The 23,003-nt window shown below is 46.4% G+C and overlaps 1 protein-coding gene across 3 annotated transcripts in view; it reads right to left on the minus strand.

Moving 5' to 3' along the window:
- Nucleotides 1-22,717, minus strand: part of Inpp5b (inositol polyphosphate-5-phosphatase B) — a 71,513-nt gene extending 48,796 nt beyond the window's left edge. Inside the window, exons 1-7 of one of the 3 annotated variants that reach the window (XM_070008776.1) lie at nt 22,664-22,717; nt 21,938-22,002; nt 21,486-21,580; nt 20,246-20,343; nt 20,069-20,098; nt 16,552-16,662; nt 10,706-10,846 (exon numbers count right to left, since the gene is read on the minus strand). In XM_070008776.1, the coding sequence (XP_069864877.1) occupies nt 10,706-10,846; nt 16,552-16,662; nt 20,069-20,098; nt 20,246-20,343; nt 21,486-21,580; nt 21,938-21,994 (532 nt within the window). In that variant the 5' untranslated portion in view covers nt 21,995-22,002; nt 22,664-22,717. Of the gene's footprint in view, nt 1-9,275; nt 9,307-10,705; nt 10,847-16,551; nt 16,663-20,068; nt 20,099-20,245; nt 20,344-21,485; nt 21,581-21,937; nt 22,003-22,663 lie in introns of those variants that run through there. The other 2 variants (XM_070008777.1, XM_070008778.1) reach the window with 2 other exon arrangements.
- Nucleotides 22,718-23,003: the final 286 nt, after the last annotated feature.

Consider the following 23,003-nt stretch of genomic DNA (forward strand, 5'->3'; position numbering starts at 1 on the left):
TTCTGTGATCATTTCAGAATTTCAGGACAGAAGCATCCTAGAACCATATTATTTAACAACTTCTATCTCCGAACAAGGATTACAGTCTAGGAAAGAGTTGTTACACCAAAGTCTGGCTTATTAGTTGGTGAAGCTAAAGTTTAAGAGTACTTGGGGAAAATAAAATTAATAATTCTGAATAATAATTTTTCTTTTTGGCAGGATTGGGGCTTGAACTCAGGGTCTCCACTTGCCAACTGATTCAAGCCCTCAGCTCTTTTAGTTATCTGCCAAGTTAAATCCCAGGCTTTTCGCTAGTATCCTGATCCTCCAACTTCTGTCTAGGATTACAGATACACATCAACTGAATTGTTCTTTGCAATAGAATCATAGAATCTTGCAAACTTTTTTTTTTTTTGACTAGGGCTCACCTCAAAGTGGATCCATAATTTCATGGCATTATTGAAAGATGGTGAAAACTAAAAGGTAAGGCCTTATTGGAGGACGAAGGTTACCTGGGACACATCTTAGAAAGATAAAAGTTGTCCCCAGACCTTTCTTTTTTTTTTTTTTTTTCTTTTTCTTTTTTGTCGGTCATAGGGCTGAACTCTGGACCTGAGTGCTGTCCCTCAGCTCTTCAGCTCAAGGCTAGCGCTACACCCCTTGAGCTACAGCTCCACTTCTGGTTTTCTGGTGGTTTATTGGAAATAAGAGTTTCATGGACTTTCCTGCCCAGGCTGGCTTTGAACTGCGATCCTCAGATCTCAGCCTCCTGAGTAGCTAGGATTACAGGAGTGAGCCACCGGCGCCCAGCGTCCCCAGACCTTTCTTTGACTCTCTCGCTCTCCCTCTCGCTCTCGCTCTCAGCTTTCCTTCCACCATGGATTTGTGCTTTGCATGGGTCTAAAAACAATGGAGCCAACCAAGCATGGATTGAAACCTATGGAACTGTGAGCCAAAATAAATCTTTCCTCCTCCTTTAAATTGGTTTCTTCAGATGATTTTGTTACAGTGACAAAAAGCTGATGCACCCCTTCTAGTGAAAAATGAAAAGCCTTCCAGAACTTTTATGGCCCAGAGATAAGGCCCACAGATCCACAGTGAGTGGTTAATAACAGTGATAATACACTCAGGTCCAAACTGTAAAACTTTGAACTCCATGTGGAACTTGGAGTTTACTCTTAAGCAAAAGAAAGTTAAGCATTTGTTTACACAGTACATAGTACACAAGGCAAGGAGCTCTTCGGTGGTGTTCATAACACTGGGTAGTTAGCATTAGAAAGAATGGGAAGAATCCATTTTTACCATTTGAGTCTGGCACTATATAGTTCTCCAGTAACTCTGTTCTTCTGTGTGTGGATGGTAGTGGTGGATGGGGATTAAACCTAAGGCTCTCAGAACAACATTATTTTTTTTCTTTTGTATTATTTTTTTTTTCTCGAGCTGATACTGGGACTTGAACTCAGGGCCTGGGTGCTTTCCCTGAGCTTTTTCACTCAAGGCAAGAACTCTACCACTTGAGCCACAGCTTTACTTTCAGCTTTTCAGTTGTTAACTGGAGATAATAGTCTTAGCCTGAGCTGGGAGGATGGCTCAGTGGTAGAGTGCTTGCCTTGCATGCATGAGGCCCTGGGTTTGATTCCTCTGCACCACATAAACAGAAAATGCTGGAAGTGGTACTGTGGCTCAAGTGGTAGAGCGCTAGCCTTGAGCTGAAGAGTTGAGGGACAGCTCCCAGGCCAAGAGTTCAGGCTCTACAACCAGAAGAAAAAAAGTCTTAGCCTACTACTGAGAAGCTAGTATTACATGTATGAGCCACAAGTACCTGCATTGTTATTTTCTTAAAAGTCAACTAAAGCAGGGTGCGGGTGGCTTATGCCTATAATCCTAGCTATTCAGGAGGCTAAGATCTGAGGATTGGGGTTCAAAGCCAGCCCAGGCAAGAAATTCCGTGAGACTCTTATCTCCAATAAACCACTAGAAACTGGAAGTGGCTCTGTGGCTCAATTGGTAGAGCGCTCATCTTGAGCTGAAGAGTGCAGGGACAGCACCCAAGCCCAGAGTTCAAGCCCCGAGACCGACAAAAAAAAATCAACTAATTTGTTTTTAAAAACTATATATGTATATATATATATATATATATATCTTAAAAAAAGAAAATGACACAAGTACCCTTGATTTAGCAATTGATACGGGCCCAGATATCTCTAAAAAACACCCTGAGCCATGTAAAGTGGAGAGCCCTGGCCTCAATTTGCACCTAGTGCAACTTCAATCGAGGTTAGCAAGGACTAAGAGCAATTACTCTAAACAATAGGTCCGTGGAGATAGGCTATTGGAGAGGTTTTATTTTCTCCAAGCTGTCCTTTGGGGGCCTTCTGCTAGCTGCCTGTGGTCTGGTGATAAGGCTAAAAGAGAAGTGGGCAAAAGCAAACCAGGAAGGGTGGGGGAAGTAGAGTACAGAGTGCAGAGTACACTCAAAGAGGAAGAGGGCAGGAGTGGTTCAGGCTAAGAAGAACCATATTTGTCCTTCCAGTTCAACACAACACATTGTTTTTGAAAACCTACTGAGTTTGAGACATTAGGCTGGCATTTGAGGAGAGGGGAAGCAAAATGCTAAGAACATCAAGTTCAAGCTTTTAAAAAAGTACTTGATTGAAAAGTCAACAAAGAAGTGAAAAAGTAGAAGGCTTTATCCAGAACGAATAAGCAGTGAAGTTTGAAGTTAAGAAGAGTTGTGGCTAAGACTGGAGCAGGGAGCTGAGGCCATGTTGTGCAGGCCTCCACATCACATAAAGAATCTGAACCTTATGCTAGAGGCAACAAGCTCTGGTACAGATTCAAAGTCATACACAGGAGTGGAATAAGAAAGGCGTGTTCTAGCCAGGCACTGGTAGCTCACGCCTGTAATCCTAGCTACTCAGGAGGCTGAATCTTAGGATTGTGGTTCAAAGCCAGCTTGGGCAGGAAAGCCTAGGAGACTCATCTCCAATTAACCAGAAAACAGAAGTGGCGCTGTGGCTCAAGCAGTAGAGTGCTCGCCTTGAGCTGAAGAGCGCAGGGATAGTGCCCAAGCCCCACAACCTACAAATAAATAAATAAATAAATAAATGTAAGAGCCACAGGGTACTGGTGACTCATACCTATAATTTTAGCTACTCAAGAAGCTGAGATCTGAGGATCTTGATTCAAAGCCAGCCCAGGTAGGAAAGTTCCTGAGACTCTTATCTCCAATTAACCACCAGAAAACTGGAAGTGATACTGCGGCTCAAGTGGTAGAGTGCTAGTCTTGTGTGAGTTCAGAGCTAGTGTCCAGGCCCTGAGTTCAAGCCCCACAACCAACAAAAACAATAAAAATTAAAATTAAATGTAAGAGCCTTATATGACTGTAACCCTAGCTACTCAGAAGGCTAAGATCTAAGTATTGTGGTTTGAAGTCACCCTGGACTCTTATCTCCAATTAACTATCAAAAAGCTAGAAGTGGAGTTGTGGCTCAAGTGGTAGAACTCTAGCCTTGAATGAAAAAGCTTAAGGGAGAGTGTGTCCAGACCTGAGTTCAAGCCCCAGTACCAGCACAAAAAAAATAAATAAATAAAAAAGAATTTAAGCTGAGTGCTGGTAGCTCAGGCCTGTAATCCTAGCTACTCAGGAGGCTGAGATCTGAGGATCGTGGTTCAAAGCCAGCCCAGGCAGGAAAGTTCATGAGATTCTTATCTCCAGTTAAGCACCAGAAAACAGAAGTAGCACTATATGGCTCAAGTGGTAGAGTGCTGGCCCTGAGCTCTTCAGCTCAGGCCCAGAGTTCAACAACTGACAAAAACAAAAACAAAAATAAATTTAAAAATAAAAACAGTAAGAATAGAGAAAAAGGTCAAGAATGATGACCAAGGGGCTGGGAAGATGGCTCAGCGGTAGAGGGCTTACCTTGCATGCATGAGACCCTGGGTTCGATTCCTCAGCACCATATAATCAGAAAAAGCCAGAAGTGGCACTGTGGCTCAAGTGGTGGTAGAGAGCTAACCTTGAACTGAAGTGCTGAAGGACAGAGCCCAGGACCAGACTTCAGGCCCCACACAAACAAACAAAAAAAAAGAATGATGACCAAGGCTTTTAGTGACTGCATTGAATAAAAAAATCCTAGAGGCTGGGCGCCAGTGGTTCAGGCCTATAATCCTAGCTACTTAGGAGGCTGAGATCTGAGGATCGCAGTTCAAAGCCAGTCCGGGCAGGAAAGTCCGTGACTCTTATCTCCAATAAAAACCTCTAGAAAACCGGAAGTGGCACTGTGGCTCAAGCGGTAGAGCGCTCTCCTTGAGCTGAAGAGCGCAGGGACAGTGCCCAAGCCCAGTTCAAGTCCCATGACTGACAAAAATTTTAAAAATTTAAAAAGTCCTAGAGTAAAGACAGTGAAGCCATCCATGGTGAGTCACACCAATTCCAGCACTCAAAAGGCTGAGACAAAAGGTAGCAAATTCAAGGTCAGTCTGGGATACTCAAGGACTTGTGCGCGCTCTGTCTCTTACACACTTACACACACACCAAGAAAAAAAAAAGATAATACAGATCTCAGTTCACACTGGGAGGAAACCACCCTAGGATAAGGCCAGAAGAGGGCAGCTGGGTTCTAAGTTATTCCAATGTCTAATATAGCTATGTGTGTCCCAAGGAAAAGAACCCCTAAATAATCTCATATTCCTTAAATCCTGAGTGACCTTCCAGGAGGCAAACTCTTATTCTCATAGTACAGATACAAGAACAGTTAAGAGAGATGTTTAGCAGGGTGCTGGTGGCTCACACCCGTAATCCTAGCTACTAAGGAGGTTGAAATCTGAGGATCACAGTCCAAAGCCAGCCGGGGAAGGAAAATCCATAAGACTCTTAACTCCAATAAACCATCAGAAAACTGGAAGTGGCATTGTGGCTCAAGTGGTAGAGCACTAGCCTTGAACTGAAGAGCACCCAGACCCAGAGCTCAAGCCCCATGACCGAGAAAAAAAAGAGAGATGTCTACTGCTGTACCAAGAAGCAATAGTAAAACAAACATCCAACCCATTCAGTCACATCATTTAAATGTTTATCATAAATATTCCAAGAATGAAAGATTCTCATTTATATTTGTTAGCTTCAGTTTCTATAATAGATCATCACTAAAGTATACAAAATTGTTAGTCACTTTTTATTTTTGTTTCTTCCCTTTAGAGACAGGGTCTCACCAGGCAGCCCAGGGTGGCCTTCCAGTTATATGCCACCATGTCCAATACTTTCAGTTTTTCTTTTTGTTTGGGACTTTTTTTCTTACAGCAAATTTTAAGCAGCAGCAACAACAAAAACCATGTAAATGAACAAGTGTCTGATGCCCCAGCGCTATCCTTATTCTAATAAATATTGATGCTCCTTCTTGAACTCTTGGTCTCTAAGGATTTTCCTGTGCAAAGCTCCACTTCTAATTGAATGTTTGTGGGTTACCTCTCCTGTTCTACCAACAACCACTGTAGAATTTAAAACATACAGTTTTCACAAGAAAGAAAAAAGGCCTTCAGGGGATTCTCCTGTACTAGAAACCAATGTGAGATTAAATAGGGCAAAGAAGGAAAATGGAGAAGGGAATGACAAAGGGAGGAAGAAAACCCAAGTACAGTTCTGTTTTGTTTAAAGAAACAAGTGAGGGGTTGGGAAGGTGGCTCAGTGGTAGAGTGCTTGCCTTGCATGCCTGAGGCCCTGGGTTCGATTCCTCAGCACCACATAAGCAAAAAGAAAAAAGCCGGAAGTGGCGCTGTGGCTCAAGTGGTAGAGTGCCAGCCTTGAGCTGAAGAGCTGAGGGACAGCGCCCAGGCCCAGAGTTCAGGCCCCATGGCCCGACCGAAAAAATAAAATAAAAAAAGATACAAGTGACTTCAAAATAAGTTAATTTGCCTACAGAAGTCCCTACAAAGGTATCAATGGTGAATGTTATTTTAAGCAAACTCACTTTCTCCATGCTGATAGGATTTGGTGGTCACACAGGTTTTACTCATCAAGATGAAAGAAAAGAGAGGGGGGGAAAAAACCCTGTGGCTTATTTTTCTAACATTCTCAACGACTCCTACTCTGGTAATCTAGGTTACCCTTTATGTTACCCCAGATATAAATAGCATTCGTTTCCTTTCACAGGCCAGCAGACTTTAATGCTTTGTCTCCAGAAAGAGAGAAAAAATGCTCATAAATGCATTTCATTCACGATTTGTGTTCCCACAAAGCTGGTTCACCTTTAATCAATAATGAAATTAAAATGAAAGCTCCACTTCAAAAGAAAAAAATGGTTGAAACCACCACTTCGATAAATTTTCCCACAACAGCCCACAAGAGACTTCTGAGTAGCAGTTACCCTTCCAGTGTAAGGCTCAGATTCCTGCAAGAGCACACTCCAGGATGCAAAGCAGATTAACTGTTTACAGAATGTCTTAGATGAGTACTCAGTCCAACATAGGATTCCCAGTAGGGTTTTTCTAGGTAAGAGGATCTAGTTGCCAGATAGCAGCAACAAGGCATTGCTCTCAAGTCAGAAAAATCCACCCAAAGTCAACAGTAATAAAACAAAGTGTTGGTGGCTCATGCCTGTAATCCTACCTATCCTAGATCTGAGGATCCCCAAAGGATCTAAGACTCATTTCCAATTATCACCAGAAAACTAGAAGTGGCGCTGTGGCTCAGAGTAAAGTGCTAGCCTTGAGCAAAAGACCAGGCCCAGGAGTTCAAGCCCCACAACTGACAAAAAAAATATTTTTTTTTAATTTTTTTAAGTGAAGAAACAGAAACGCTCCTATCTAAAAGAGCTACAAACCAACACCAGTGCAAGATTTTAGCAGCTACGATAGAACAGAAGAGCTGGGCACCAGTGGCTCACATCTAATACTAGCTACTCAGGAAGCTGAGATCTGAAGACTGAGGTTCTAAGCCAGCCCAGGCTTGGAGATTCTTATCTCCAACTAACCAGCAAAAGACCAGAAGAGGAACATCAACCTTAACCAAAACAGCAAAGGGTGAGTGCCCTGGCCCTGAGTTCAAGCCCTAGGACCAATGTGAGAAAAAGAGAGAGGGAGGGAGAGAGGGAAGAAGGGGAGGAGGAGGTGCAAGAGAATCAGATAAACAAGCTGAACCACTGAATCTCATTTCCATGTCACAACTTAGCTTTTGCAAACAGATCTGATTTTAAAATAGGAGTTTTATCAGAAACTAGCTCCATTTCCTTTTTCCACTATCATCTCCACTCAATTCACCCTAATACTCTTTAAATTCAGCAGAAACAAGTCAAATAAATGAATTGACATTTTGGAAAGAATAATTAAAACAAACTTTTATCTATCAGGGTGAAGGTAAGGAATGAAATCAGATTCACCATGTCTCCCAAATACCTTGGCCTTCAGATGCTCTTGCCCTTGGCTCACCCTATCAGTACCACCATCCCGCTGCCCTGCTCCTATAGCCTGTCTGCTCTATTTATACACTATCAGACCCCTGTCTGTCAGAATGCCAGTTCCTGGGAAGGAGGACTGCCTAGTTTCTTCTGCATTGTGCAACAAATAGCACTTGGAGCAGCTCCCCCCCCACCTCCCTCCCCCCCACCCCGCCCCATCAGGTGCCAATACTGGGGCTTGAACTCAGGGCCTAGGAGCTGCCCTTCAGCTTTTTTTGGGGGGGTGGGGGGGTGGGGTCCAATCGTGGGGCCTGAACTCTGGGCCTGGGCGCTGTCCCTCAGCTCTTCAGCTCACGGCTAGTGCTCTACCACTTGAGCCACAACGCCACTTCGGGCTTTTTTTTTTTTTTTTTTGCTTATGTGGTGCTGAGGAATTGAACCCAGGGCCTCAGGCATGCAAGGCAAGCGCTACTACCACTGAGCCACCTTCCCAGCCCTCCTTTCAGCTTTTTTACTCAAGGCTAGCATTCCACCACTTGAAAGCCACAGCTCCACTTCTGAGTTTTGGTGGATAATTGGAGATAAGAGTCTCATGGAGGGCTAGGAAGATGGCTCAGTGGTAGAGCACTTGCCTTGCATGCCTGAGGCCCTGGGTTCGATTCCTCAGCACCACATAAGTAAAATGAAAAAAGCTGGAAGTGGCGCTGTGGCTCAAGTGGTAGAATGCTAGCCTTGAGCTGAAGAGCTGAGGGACAGTGCCCAGGCCCAGAGTTCAGGCCCCATGGCCGGACCCCCCCCCTAAAAAAAAAAAAAAGAGTCTCATGGACTTCTCTGCCCTGCCTGGCTTCGAACCACAGTCCTCAGATTTCAGCCTCATGAGTAACTAGGATTTTGGAGGCGAGCCACCATAGCCCAGCTTGGAACAGCCTCTTGCCTTGGCTTGGTTCCCCAGGCTACTGGAAAGAGGGTATTTTGGTTATTTGTATATAGGACTTGGAACCTGGACCTCCAAGAGCACTCAGGTGGCCCAAAGGGTTTCTCTTATCTGTTGAAGAAGCACATTGCAGCCGGGCGCTGGTGGCTCACGCCTGTAATCCTAGCTACTCAGGAGGCTGAGATCTGAGGATCGCGGTTCAAAGCCAGCCCGGGCAGGAGAGACCGTGAGACTCCTATCTCCAATAAACCACCAGAAAACCGGAAGTGGCGCTGTAGCTCAAGTGGTAGAGCGCTCACCTTGAGCTGAAGAGCTGAGGGACAGCGCCCAGGCCCAGAGTTCAAGCCCATGGCCAACAAAAAAAAAAAAAAAGAAGAAGCACATTGCTCCACTGAGACCAGAGCAATTTGGAAACACAGATGGCCCAAAGAGAAATGGGGACTTGGTTTGATACCATGCTAATCATTTTAAGAGGAGCAACTTAGCAGTTCTTATTATACTACCACTTATTGTAGGAACAAATGCTTTCAAACCAATAATTCCTCTGCTGTGCTTGGATAGTTTGCCTATTGTGAAAGTAAATCCAATACTCTGGGATCCCTACACTTTTCTCACCCAGGGGCACCTGTAGCTCATGCCTGTAATCCTAGCTATTTAGGAGGCTGAGATCTAAGAATCATGGTTCAAAGCCAGCCCATGAAGGAAAGTCCATGAGACTCATCTCCAATTAACCACCAAAGAGCTAGAAGTAAAGCTGTGGCTCAAGTGGAAGAGCCCTGAGAAAAATAAGCTAAGAACAGTGGCCAAGCCCTGAGTTCAAACCCCAGGTCTGGAGGGGGGAGGTGGGGAGAATTGGGTTCAGAGCTGTTTGGCCTGATATTCTAGGGAAGACATCATTCTACTAAGGAAATAGGTAAAGCGTTCCAACAGCCTGAGTCTAGCCCACTGGCTAAAGAAGTAGAACTCACCTCTTTGTGTAGCCATTGGGTCTGTCCTCCTGCGCCAATTATCTGGATCCTGGCAGCCTCTCATGAAGGGCAATGAGAGGGCCTGCTCTTAAACTCTCTTCACATGTGCTAGCACATCTCAGAGTATCATGGAAACTGAAGCAATAGCTATCTCAAGACCAACCCTTCAAGTGAACTCTGAGATAAACCCAAGAGAGATGGAAACTATCAGCATATCTGGCCCTTGAATCGCATCTTGTGCTAGCCACAGTGAAGAAAAAGCCTAAGCGCTGAGGAAGTCCTCAGCTGGCCTCATTTCCTCTCCTTTTACAAACTCTTGCTCAACCTGTCACCCTTCCCTACCCCTCATAGTTTCCAAGCCTTGTAAGAGCACAACTACTTGACAAGACTCTTGATCGCTGACGTAGAACAGAGGAGAGTGGTACAAACAGGTACAAGTGGTTATGCCAAAGCTGGCGTGAAACAAGTGCTTCATGGGCACACCCTAGGGACAAAAAACACCAGGGAGCCCTTGGGGGAAGGAATCAGGTCTGCAAAATGACCCAAATTTCAGCCCTGAGTCTCTGGCTCTCCAAAAGCACAGACACCTAACTCAACAATCTGCCTTTTGTGCAACACAACATTAACCACCAAGGGCTGGATGTCAAAACCAAACAACAAAAAAACCTTGACCTATTTACCTGAAGCTTCTCCTGGCTTCCAGTCCTAGGACAGTTCCCCCGGACTCCAGCTCGGTGCATGGCCCCATCCAGAAAACCCCGGGTAGCACCTCAGAACACACCGCACCTCATCCAGAGGCAGGCACGGTCACGGTCGTGTGCACACCCTCCAAACTCAGATCAGGACCGAAGAGCACGCTCAGCTAGAAAAACTGAGGCCCAGAAAGAGGCCGCGAGCGGCGCCGGGTCACACAGCGAGTCTGACAACACTGCTTTGCTAAGATCCCCCAAGTATTCCTCAGCACCCCATTATCACCGGACGCCCCCCCCCATCATGCCCTACTGAGGTTCTCCACAGAACCTCCGTCCCAATGTCTCCACCTCCCGTAGGGCCCAAAGCTCGGTCTTCGCCCCACGCGTCCACCTGCTAACTCGTACGCCCAACCTACCCGAAGGCCCGGCCTGATGCCTCCCACGACCGAGCCTCCCCTGTCCCCCCCTAAGTCCCGCTTGCCATCCCTCGCCGTACCTGCAGAGTCGCACTCCCGAGAGCCGGCGGCGGCAGACATTTCCCTGCCAGCTTCCTCAAGCCCCGCATCCCGCCGCCCGCCCGCGTGCTCCGCCCACCCCAGACAAGCCCGCCCCCGCGTGCCACTCCCGCCAATCGAAATTACGTTTGACTCACAGCCCCACCCCCAAACAGAACTAACCCCGCCCCCTGATACCTGCTATCCTCGAATCCCCACTTTCCTTTCCAAGATGGATACCTGCCTCCGCCAATTGCCGCGCACCAGGGTGAGGTACCCGGGGCCGTGTTCCAACCGCGTGCTGTGGGAGCCTCTGGCGCTGGCTCTACACACTTGTATCGGGATAGCCAGAGGAACTCAGGATCCGGGGTCTCAGGATCGAAGCCTGTGTCAGGAACAAGGAGCACAGTCTGAACCACGGGCTTGTGTTCTGGGAAGAATCTTCAACTCCGTTGCCCCTGGGCACAGCGTGGGTCCCAAATGCAATAACGTGCTCTGACCCAGAGAGCCTGCCATTACTCCAGCCTCAAAGAACTGCACACTAAGGTCTGTGCTCCATCTATGTATATATATAGATAGAGATAGCTCTGTGAGCTAGGAAACGCTTCCAATTTTATATGCGAGGTGACTGCGTTCAGAGAGGTAAAGTCCAGAGTCAGAATCAGGGGTGCAGGGCCTTCATCCAGAAGTTAGCATGTTAAAGTGAGCTGGCGCATTAACCTGTAACCTCCGTCTGCAGTTTGCAAGCCACCCCAGGGACATCCGCTCTGAGTCAAATGCATGCAAAATAGATTTATCAGTGCTGGTCCTCTGGATCCACCTTAACCACCTCTCCTTCCTAGAAGCTCTTGAGCCTCACTTGCTTCCAACTCATAACCGGGTCAGTTTGACTTTAAAACACTTGATAGAAACCCTTCTCCTGCCGGGCGCTGGTGGCTCACACCTGTAATCCTAGCTACTCAGGAGGCTGAGATCTGAGGATCGCGGTTCAAAGCCAGCCCGGGCAGGAAAGACCGTGAGACTCCTATCTCCAATAAACCACCAGAAAACCGGAAGTGGCGCTGTAGCTCAAGTGGTAGAGCGCTAGCCTTGAGCTGAAGAGCTGAGGGACAGCGCCCAGGCCCAGAGTTCAAGTCCCACGACCGACCAAAAAAAAAAAAAAAAAAAGAAACCCTTCTCCTATCCTGCATATTTGCTTGTGGAGCTACATAAAGTTGATCCAACTGAATTGGACTTGCAAGGACATCAGAAATGGAAAGACCTGGGCTTCTGTCCTGGCTGTGACATGACCAGGCAGCACTTTTTAACATTTCTATATACTAACCTATATCCAGTCTCATCTAATCCAAAAACAAAACAAACAAAATCCACCTTGGATTGTTATGTAAGACATATTTATATTTCCATTGTGCAAATCAGAAAGACAAGATGAGCCAGGCGCTGGTGGCTCACGCCTGTAATCCTAGCTACTCAGGAGGCTGAGATCTGAGGATCACGGTTCAAAGCCAGCCCAGGCAGGAAAGACTGTGAGACTCCTATCTCCAATAATCACCAGAAAACCGGAAGTGGCGCTGTAGCTCAAGTGGTAGAGCGCTCGCCTTGAGCTGAAGAGCTGAGGGACAGCGCTCAGACCCAGAGTTCAAGCCCCACGACCAACAAAAAAAAAAAAAAAAAATTTACTACCAAAAAGCTGTAAGTAGAGCTGTGTTTGAAGTGGTAAAGCAACAGCCTTGACTGAAAAAGCTAAGCATCACTGCCCAGGCCCTGAGTTTAAGCCCTAATAAAGGCACAAAAAAGAGAAGGGGGGCCGGGCACCAGTAGCCTACACCTGTAATCCTAGCTACTCAGGAGGCTGAGATCTGAAGATCACGGTTCAAAGCCAGCCCTGGCAGGAAAGTCCTTGAAAATCTTATCTTCAATTAACCACCAGAAAACCAGAAGTGGCACTGTGGCTCAAGTGGTAGAGTGCTCACCTTGAGCTGAAAAGCTGAGGAACAGGGGGTAGGGCCAGAGTTCAAGCCACACTACCAACGAGAGAGAGAAAGAGAGTAAAACAGGAGAGAAAGAAATAGTATAGACTTCCTGCTAGTTACTGGAAATGGGATGTGAACCCCAGAGCAGGTAAGAGACCTACAAGACAGATCCTAAAGAAGAAAAAGAACTTATCCACGACTTTAAATTACTTTCAACATTTATATACTACTACCTATAATTCAGTCTTATCAGATCCACCCTAAAAAAGTGGGGTGTCAGTGGCTCATGCCTGTAAGCCTAGCTACACAGGATGCTGACATCTGAGGATCACAGGTCAAAGTCATCTTGTGCAGAAAAGTTCATGACATTATTATCTGCAATTAAGCAACAAAAGAAAAGTTGGAAATGGGGTTGTGGCTAAAGTGGTAGTATACAACCCTTGAACAAAACAAGCTTGGGGATAGCACACACACTTTGAGATCAAGCCCCAGGACCTGCACACACAAAAAAAACCTTGGATTGTTAAATCATCCTTGACTTCTCTCCTCTATTCATACAGCTCTGTCCAGCCATTTAACAAACATTTGTTAAGTGGCTAGTCACTGTTCTAATCAGTTTTAAAGTTGTCAACACCAAACCAAATTCACAGCTCCTAAGGCAATTTCACTGTCCTCAGTAGAACCTCCTTAGTACTTCTCCAGCCCATCTTTCCTTCCCAATCTCCCAGTCCTATCCCATGGCCAATTCCCTACTCTCAGCCTCATTCCAAATGCCTGTAGCACTGTAATACATTCCTATTGATCTCCTCATTCCAGGCTCCTCCTTTCTATGGTTTTTATCAGGGGAGCTTTTCTAATTTCCCAATCTTGCCTAACCACTCCCCAGTTTTCCTTAAGAGCTCTCCACAAGGGGCTGGGAAGGTGGCTCAGTGGTAGAGCGCTTGCCTTGCATGCTCAAGACCCTGGGTTCGATTCCTCAGCACCACATAAGCAAAAAGAAAAAAGCCGGAAGTGGCGCTGTGGCTCAAGTGGTAGAGTGCTAGCCTTGAGCTGAAGAGCTGGGGGACAGCACCCAGGCCCAGAGTTCAGGTCCACGACCGGACCCAAAAAAAAAAAAAAAAAAAAAAAGAGCTCTCCACAAGGGCAGAGTCCAAGTTCCTTGTTATTTATTTCAGGCTCTTCAAGAGCTGCCCTCTGCTGGTCTCTCCTGCCCAGCTCTCTCCACAGCTTTTCCAAGATCAGTCCAGCCTGCGTTCCTCCCTCTCATTGCATGCCCTTTTCCCTCATAGCCTGGGGGGGGGGGGGGGGAACGGGGGAGGAAGGGATACTCTTGTTCTTCTAAGCTTTAACACCACCTCTTTCATCAAGGCCTCCTAGAGCTGTTCACACACAGAGACTGAGACAGAGAGAGACCAAATAAGGAAGAACAAGAGCAAAACAGTTGAAAACTCAGACTCTGGAGTAAGACTCAGCTAAGCTTGTTCATCCTGGCTCTCCACAGTGTACCGGCTGTGCACTCAGGAAAAGCACCTACTGTCTTGGAGCTTCAGTTTCCTTATCTGTAAAATGGAGACCTTGATAATACTAACCGTGAAGGCTGTGGTAAGTATTAAATGTGATAGTTTGTTTAAAAAAAAAAGAGGTTTTAGAATGGTGTCTAACACATAAGTCCAAGAAGGAGAAAATATTTTCTGAGTTGTTGCTATCTGGATGGGAACTTTCACATGTGTTCTTTCTTTCTTATTTGTTAGCTGTGGGGGTTGAACTCAGGGCCTAGGTGCTGTCCCTAAGCTTTTCCTGCTCAAGGCTAGTGCTCTGCCACTTTGAGCCACAGTACCACCTCTGGTGGTTTTCTGGTGGTTTATTGGAGGAGATAAGTCTCATGGACTGCCAGGGCTGGCTTCAAACTACCATCATCCTCAGATCTCAGCCTCCCAAGTAGCTAAGATTACAGGCATGAGCCACCAGCACCTGATTCACGTGTGTTCTTTCTTTTAATTCTCACAACCCCATGAGGGAGATATTCATGACATGTAGAAATTACCAGAATGAAGGTCCAGAAAAGTGAACTGGTTTGCCAAAGTCACACAGCTAGGGACTGTCAGAAATGGATTTCAAGTCAAAGAAGATGTCTCCTTGCTCTTACAGGTTGGCTATCCTTTCCAAAACACTTATAACCAAAAGTGCTTCAGTAGGTTTTAGAGCTCATGGCTCCAGGTGCCTATGGCTCATGCCTATAATCCTACCTACTCAGGAGTCTGAATGCTGAGAACTACATTTCAAAGCCAGCCTAAGTAGGAAAGTCTATGAGGCTCTTATCTCCAATTAGCCAGCAGAAACCCACAAGTAGAGCTGTGGCTCAAGTAGTAGAGTGCCAGTCTTAAGTAAAAAAGCTAAGGGACAGTGCCCAGGCCCTGAGTTCAAGCCCCAGGACAGGTACCAAAAGGCGGGGGAGCGTGCTGGGAATGTGGCTTAGTGGTAGAGTGCTTGCCTTGCATGCATGAAGCTCTGGGTTTTATTCCTCAGTACCACATAAACAGAAAAAGCTGGAAGTGGCAGTGTGGCTCAAGTGGTAGAGTGCTAGCCCTGAGCCATAGTGCCCAGGCCCTAAGTTCAAGCCCCAGGACTGGAAAAAAAAAATGTGCATAAAACAAACTTTGATGGTGTGGTATTTTCTACTTGTTGGCATCATATTGGCACTTAAAAGTTTTGGGGTTTTAGAGCATTTCAGAGTTTGGATTTCCAGATTCAGTATGCTCAACTGGTATTACTGTTACTATCCCTCCTAAAACCATTAATAATCTTTAAATGATAGTAATTATTTTATTTTTTTATATTTTTTGCTGGTCATGGGGCCTGAACTCTGAGCCTGGGCACTGTCCTTCAGCTCTTCAGGTCAAGGTTAGTGCTCTACCACTTAAGCCACAGCACCACTTCCGGCTTTTTCTGCTTATTTGGTGCTGAGGAATTGAACGTAAGGCCTCATGTATGCAAGGCAAGCACTCTACCACTGAGCCACCTTCCCAGCCCAAGTAATTATTTTAAAATTTAGAAATAAATGTTTGCTGGGCACCGGTGGCTCAGGCCTTGTAATCCTAGCTACTCAGGAGGCTGAGATCTGAGGATCACGGTTCAAAGCCAGCCCAGGCAGGAAAGACCATGAGACTCCTATCTCCAAAAAACCACTAGAAAACTGGAAGTGGCGCTGAAGCTCAAATGGTAGAGCGCTGACCTTGAGCTGAAGAGCTGAGGGACAGTGCCCAGGCCCAGAGTTCAAGTCCCACAACTGACAAAAAAATTAAAAATAAAAAAATAAATGTTCTCCTGCTTATAGAATAAATTTTAAACTCCTTAGCCACCCACTCAAAGCTTTATATTCTTGTTTCTACTTTCTTTCCTCCACCCAGAAGCCAGTTTGCCCGTTCTTCCTGGAACACCTGAGCCCTCAAGACTCAGGCTTGAGACCATTATACAATCACACAAGGCCAAGCTCTCCCCTTACATCCCCCCCCAACACAGAGACTAGATATTGGCCTGAAACAACTAATGCCACTGAGTGAACACCTGAGCCCCAGCACCTGGTGGCTTAAATTTGCATGTTCTGTAATTGGTTCTCTCCTCCTCACAAACTCTCTTTTACCTCCAATCAAAACAAATGCTGTCTAGAAGCCTCTAACCTTTTGCTGCAAAGCCAAAGCTAGACCATTTTCTCAGCTGTAGTGAGGGATAGAGCAGGGTTCAAGAGCAAGAGAACCCACATGACAGGCTTCTCTTGATGGGCCTCTAGAATCTGCTGGCCGTGCCAACTTGTAAGAGATTCTTCACAAAGTCACAACCCATACTCTGCAGCCCTGCTTAGAGCCAGAACTACAGTGCTCTACAGTAGTTAATGCTTGGGTCCAATGCTATATAGTTCATGCTTAGATCCAAAAACCTTAATGCAGAAACACAAACACCATGGCTGGCATACAGTCTGGGAGTGCCACCATTCCATGCCAGGAAATGGGAGGGCCACAGAAATTGTAATGTATGAGTTCAAAAGTTAGAAAGTGGACTAGAGTGAGCAGGTCAGTGCCCCAGCCAGCAGATACCCACCTGAGCCTTAGGTCTTACTTACTTGGACAGGCCCTGGTGACTTCCTGGATGAACAGCCTAGTTTGTGAACCAAAGGGCAGTTGGAATACCAGGCTGAGCTTTGCTGTGTCCAGCTGGACAGTCACATCTGAACCTACAGAAAGAGCAGGAAATAAGCCCTTGGCAACCAGGAGTGAAGAGTTAATTTTTTTTTTTAATTTTTGCCTATCCTAGGGCTTGAACTCTGGGCCTGGACGCTGTTCCTGAGCTCCTTTTTACTCAAGGCTAGCACTCTACCGCTTTGAGTCACAGTGCCACTTCTGATTTTCTGGTTGTTAATTGGAGATAAGAGTCTCACAGACTTTCCTGCTAGGTTTAGCTTCAAACCATGACCCTCCAGTCTCAGCCTCCTGAGTAGCTAGGCTTATAAGTATGTGCCTGGCTCTTAGGTTAATTTTAAGTATGGAGTCCCTAGAATAGAGAATTTAGCCCTGGCTCCAGATGGTCCTTTGACTACCACTGCTGATAGGACAATAAAGGATAAAGGAACCCTTTGACCCCTCAGTTCCAGATGAGCTCCCACTTTTCAGAGGGAGCTCAAGACTCTGAAAAGTCAATAAGCCTAACTACTGCATCACATGGTTCTAGCAGAGACAAGTTCTCTGGAGCTGTAGTCCTTCTGTTACCACCCCCACCCCATGCAGGATGAAAAGCACATAGAGGTGGGACTAGAAGAACAGTCCAGCCAAGCGCTGGTGGCTCACGCCTGTAATCCTAGCTACTCAGGAGGCTGAGATCTGAGGATCGTGGTTCAAAGCCAGCCCGGGCAAGAAAGACCGTGAGACTCCTATCTCCTATAAACCACCAGAAAACCGGAAGTGGCGCTGTAGCTCAAGTGGTAGAGCGCTCGCCTTGAGCTGAAGAGCTGAGGGACAACGCCCAGGCCCAGAGTTCAAGCCCCACGACCAACAAAAAAAAAAAAAAAGAACAGTCCATGAGTTGGTCTTCCTGGAAGTTCCAAGCTCTTTGCTAAGGCACAGTAAAGAAAACAGATGTGAGTCTATCTTCAGAGAACTAGACTAGAAAGGTCCTTATACGTAGCATATGCTCAGCCCAAGGTGAGCACTTGAAAAAAGAAAAAAAATAAAAAGAATGGACAGAAGCCATTAGCAGAGTGATAAGAGTTAAATGATAGGCTGGGAATGTGGTTTAGTGGTAGAGTGCTTGCCTAGCATGCATGAAGCCAGGAGTTCAATTCCTCAGTAGCAATAAACAGAAAAACCTGGAAGTGGCATTGTGGCTCAAGTGATAGAGTGCTAGCCTTGAGCAAAAGAAGCTCAGGGACGGTGCCTACACCCTGAGTTCAAGTCCCAGGACTGGCAAAAAAAAAAGAGAGGGCAGGGGAGGGAGAGAGGGTTCTAGCACCCTGGGCATGACAATGCACAAATGTTATCCCAACTATAAGGGAGACACAATGGCTGGGCCTGGTGGCATGTACCTGCCATCCCAAATGACACAGGGTAGCACAGTAAGAGGACCACAGTCCAGGCTGGTTGGACATAAAGCAACACCCTATCTTGAGATTGCCTGCCTAACAAATGTGAGGCCCTAAGTACACTCTTCATTACCACCAAAAAAAAATTTAAAAAGTAGGTGCTGGGAAGGTGGCTCAGTGGTAGAGTGCTTGCCTTGCATTCATGAGGTCCTAGGTTCGATTCCTCAGCAACACATAAGCAGAAAAAGCCAGAAGTGGGGCTGAGGCTCAAGTGGTAGAGCGCTAGTCTACAGTTGAAGAACTGAGGGACAGTGCCCAGGGCCAGAGTTCAGGCCCCATGACCGACCCAAAAAAAAATTAAAAAGTATAGGCTTCAGACTCTGGATTCTGAGTTTGAATCCTGGTTCCACTAAGTACTAATTTTTTAAATTTCCTTGCACCTCAGTTCCTTTATCATAAAATGGAGATGAAAACAGTAATAATCTCATATCACAGAGATTTATTTATAGATCTTACCAAATTTGAGATGAAAACAGTGATAATCTCATATTACAGAGATTTATAGGTCTTGCTAAATCTTTTTTTAATTAAAGGCCCCAACATAGCTTCTGTTTTTGAGCTTTTTAGACAGATAGTCTACCACTTCAACACCAACCTCTCAATCTTGCCAAATTTTGTAAAACTTTTATCATATAACTTGGCAGAAGATAATCACTGATTAAACGTTCACCTCTACTATTATTGCCTAGCAAAGAAGTCAGACATTAAATAAGTGAAAACAAATAATTAAATTCCTATGAATTACAGAGGGCTGGTTAGGATGAGAAAAGACACATATCAGTGAGAGAAAAGCAATTTCAGGGCTTTGTCAAAGATTTCCTGGGAGCTGGAAGGCATGTGCCTCATACTATATAGCTCATGCCTATAATCCTAGCTACTCAGGAGGCTGAGACCTGAAGATCACAGTTTTCCAACTGGAGCAGGAAAGTTCATGTGACTCTTAGCTCCAATCAGCTACTAACAAAGCCAAAAGCGAAGCTGTGTCTCAAGTGGTAGAATGCCAATCTTGAGCACAAGCGCCCAGGCCTTGATTTCAAGCCTTGGATAAGCAAAAAAAAAGACAAGACAGACAGAAAGAAAGAGAGAGAAAAGAAAGAAACAAAGAAACAAAGAAAGAAAGGAAGGAAGGAAGGAAGGAAAGAAAGAAGGAACAAAAGAAAGAAAGAAAGAAGAAAGAAAGTATGTGAAATGAAGTCTGGAAGGTACAACTATCCATGGAGAAAGTGTCTAGGTGTAGGAAGGAGAAACCTCTGCCATTAGAATATGTGATGTCTCAGATGACCGAGGCCTTCTAGAGGACTCCAATGCAGCAAGCCTGTGGAACAGTGATAGAGATGAGCCACAAGAGGTGGGTGGACAGGGCCATATCTGTATAGTCTTATTACCACAATAAGAATAGTGGGAGCCAGAAGTGATGTACTAATGGCTCACTCCTGCAATCCTAGCTACTTAGAAGGCTGAGATCTGAGGATTGTGGTTCAAAGTGAGCCCAGACAGGAAAGACTATGTGATTCATCTTCAATTAACCACCAGAAAAACAGAAGTGGCACTGTGACTCAAAGTAATAGAGCACTAGCCTTGAGTGAAATCGATCAGGGACAGCATCCTGGACTGAATTCAAGCTCCACAACAGACAAAAAAAAAAATTTTTTTTTAATAGTGGAGTTGTTCCTTTTTTTTTTTTTGTCGGTCATGGGGCTTGAACTCTGGGCTTGGGCGCTGTCCCTCAGCTCTTCAGCTCAAGGCGAGCGCTCTACCACTTGAGCTACAGCGCCACTTCCGGTTTTCTAGTGGTTTATTGGAGATAGGAGTCTCACGGTCTTTCCTGCCCGGGCTGGCTTTGAACCGCGATTCTCAGATCTCAGCCTCCTGAGTAGCTAGGATTACAGGCGTGAGCCACCGGCGCCCGGCAGTGGAGTTGTTCTTATTTCATACCATTCCTCTCTGTTTGAAAATAGTCCTCCCCTTATTCTCCACTGGGACCCAGACTGACAGGACCACTCACCAAGGATGTAGAGTTCACCATCTGGGGATACTGTGGGAAAGGAAAATGAGAAGTCTTTAGCAACTGAGGACCCCTGTCCCCTGACCCCACACACACATACATACAAGAACAGAGAAACCTAGAGGGGGAGGAGCTCCCAGAGGAGAGGGATTCATACCACCCAACTTCCTGTGGCACCTTCTTCCAGTGTAAAATCCCGAGAGACTGGTATAATCTGATCCAAAGAGACATCATCCCCTGTAATGGCCATCCTCCGGTGTGTGTACAGGAAGAGACTAAGGGCAGAAAGCAGAAATGAGAACAGAGCCCACTGGCCATACCATGGAGCCCCAAGTGCTCATGTTCTCTCAGTCCTTCTATCCTGGCAGTAGCCTGGCTGGACCCACTTTTCAACCTCTGACCACAAAGACCTTGAAGGATACAATCTATGAATAAAGGGCTGGGAAGGTGGCTCAGTGGTAGACCGCTTGCCTTGCATGCATGAAGCCCTGGGTTTGATTCTTCAGCACCACATAAGCAAAAAAGAAAAAGAAAAAAGCCAGAAGTGGCGCTAGCCTTGAGCTGAAGAGCTGAGGGACAGCGCCCAGGCCCAGAGTTCAAGCCCCCATGACTGGACCCCCCCAAAAAAAATTTATGAATGAAGCCATAAAAGTTGTACTTGTCACATTTGGAAGAGCACTTCCCTTGTTAGCAAAACACAGCTGATTTGGCCTGGATTGTATGTTACAGGAACTGTGCATGCTTAGCCACCTCCTTTCTTTACCTGAACCTCAGTTCCCCCACCTATAAAATCAGGAGAGTGGATTAGGAAATGTCTAAGGCTCCCCTCCCCCAGCTCTGAGACACTGAGATTCACTTATTAGCTATGAGACTTCTGCCAAGTATTATTCTCTTCTCCTGTGTAATAGGCAGATATTCCCAGGTGACACTTAATGAGCACCTTCTTTGTACTTCATACTGTGTTTAGAACCTTTACATGTACTGACTTACTTTAATCTTTTTGCTCTAGGGGAGGGTGTGCTAGGGACTGAATCCATGGCCTTATACCTACCTGAGCTCTACCACTGAATTATACCCTCATCCCCAATACTCTAATCTTTCATCTGAGAAAAGGGATAAAACAACTTGCCTAGGATTACAATGCCTAGATGTGAATCCAGACATTCCGGCCAGAAGCTCAAGATCTGGACACTGTGATAACTATGTCTTTTCCAGAAGTCTCCTCCATGTCTTGATGATTATATGAGTTAATGCATGCAAAAAGGCTTTAAATATGGTGTTCAAGGAACAATCACTATCATTATCTCTCTCTAGGAGACTTAGACCCAGCCCTGGAGGGATGGCTGAAGTCCAACTGGAGGGTACAATGAAGTCTGTTATGGCCCAGGAAACAGGGTGCCCAGACCCAATCACTCACGCGTATTCCTGGCCACCATGCTCCAGGCGGTAGCGCACCAACCCCAGCAGGCGGCTCTGCCTGCTGTCTCCCTCACACAGCGTACCTTGTACTGCCTGCTGCTCAGTCAAGGGAAAATCAAAGTCCAGGCCAGGCTGTTCCAAATCCAGTTCACTCCACTAATCTTTTCCTGCCTTGCCCCCCTCCCCAAGGTGTGAGCTTGGATAAGTCACTTCACGTGAGCCTTGGTCATTGTGAAATTGGAATTAATAGTTTCCACTATCTCCAGGTTGGAAGTTGCATATTTAAAGCACCTGGCAGAGCATCTAGGACCAAGTAAGTACTTTAGAAATAAATAGTAGGCTCCTTCTCTTCTGATGGCTAAAAGAGGGGTAAGGGACAGTGACTGACATTCGACTTCTCAAAGCCAGGACAGGCCCAGCCTGCGGGGAGCTCAAGTCTAGAAAGGATATGATGATGCAGTATTCCCCCTCTGCCAGCGTCTCCTGGATAGCCACAGACTGGTCCATGCTGGATCCTGTTGAGCAGACGTGCATGGAGGAGAGTTGATGGAAATTAATTTGGGTCAATTCCATGAGGTGACAGAAGGAGGGGGAGGGCTTTTGAAGAGGAAGGAGGGGCCTTTGTAGAGGAAGAAGAAAAGGCCTGGTCCTTCCCCACAGGTCTTCTCTCTACAATGTGCCTTTAAGTTTCCAGGAAGAGGGTCCCCATCCCTTTTCCTCTGACCATGTCTGATTCATTGTACCACCCACCCTCTGTCTGGGAGGGCATCCAGCTGTTCCTGAGTGGGGACCAGACTTCTTGTTGCAAATAGGAGACTGGGTTCCCTTGCTTCTAGGATAGGTCTCGGCCTTCAGGATTGGTCCTCTCTGGGAGAAGGTGATGACATATCTGAATATAGTCAGAGAGATACATCTCCCCTTACTCTAGGAAGGGAGAATCCCACCCAGGAAAGAAGCCCAATCCTGTTGGCTCCTTTTTATCTGGAGGCGGGAAAAGCAGCTCGCCCTGTTGTTCTTTGCCCTCACCCCACCCAGCAGGCCCGTTGCATCAGCCTCGGACTGGGGGTGGGCTGTCTGACAGCCGCTGGGCAGGGGTCCCAGCCGTCAGCTTGTCCACTTCCTCTCACTCCGCATCCCCTTATAGCGCCCCCCGCCTCCCCCGCCATTGCCACCTACCTCCCCAGCTGTCAACGCTAGGTCCTCGGTACCCGGGCTGAGGCCGAGCCAGGAACTACATTTCCCAGCAGTCCCCGGTGCCACAGGACAGCCGGACGGCCTGCAAGTCCCAGCATGCCCGAGTCAGTACAGGGGGCGTCTCCATATCCCTGTTAACTCCGTCGGTCCTGGGATAGCTGGGCTTCCAGTGCTGAGAAACCTGTCTAGTCCATGCCGCATCCTCAGTCCTCCAGATCATCGAACCAAGATTCCTTTCCCTGAAGTCCTCAAAGGGGGGAAAAAAATCTCCCCTCCTTAATTCCACTCACTCCCTAGAGGGGATAGTTCTGACCTCTGCTGA

Source organism: Dipodomys merriami, unplaced genomic scaffold, assembly GCF_024711535.1.
Source record: "Dipodomys merriami isolate MVZ:Mamm:240054 unplaced genomic scaffold, mDipMer1.0.p SCAF_71, whole genome shotgun sequence".
NCBI classification, from domain to species: domain Eukaryota; kingdom Metazoa; phylum Chordata; class Mammalia; order Rodentia; family Heteromyidae; genus Dipodomys; species Dipodomys merriami.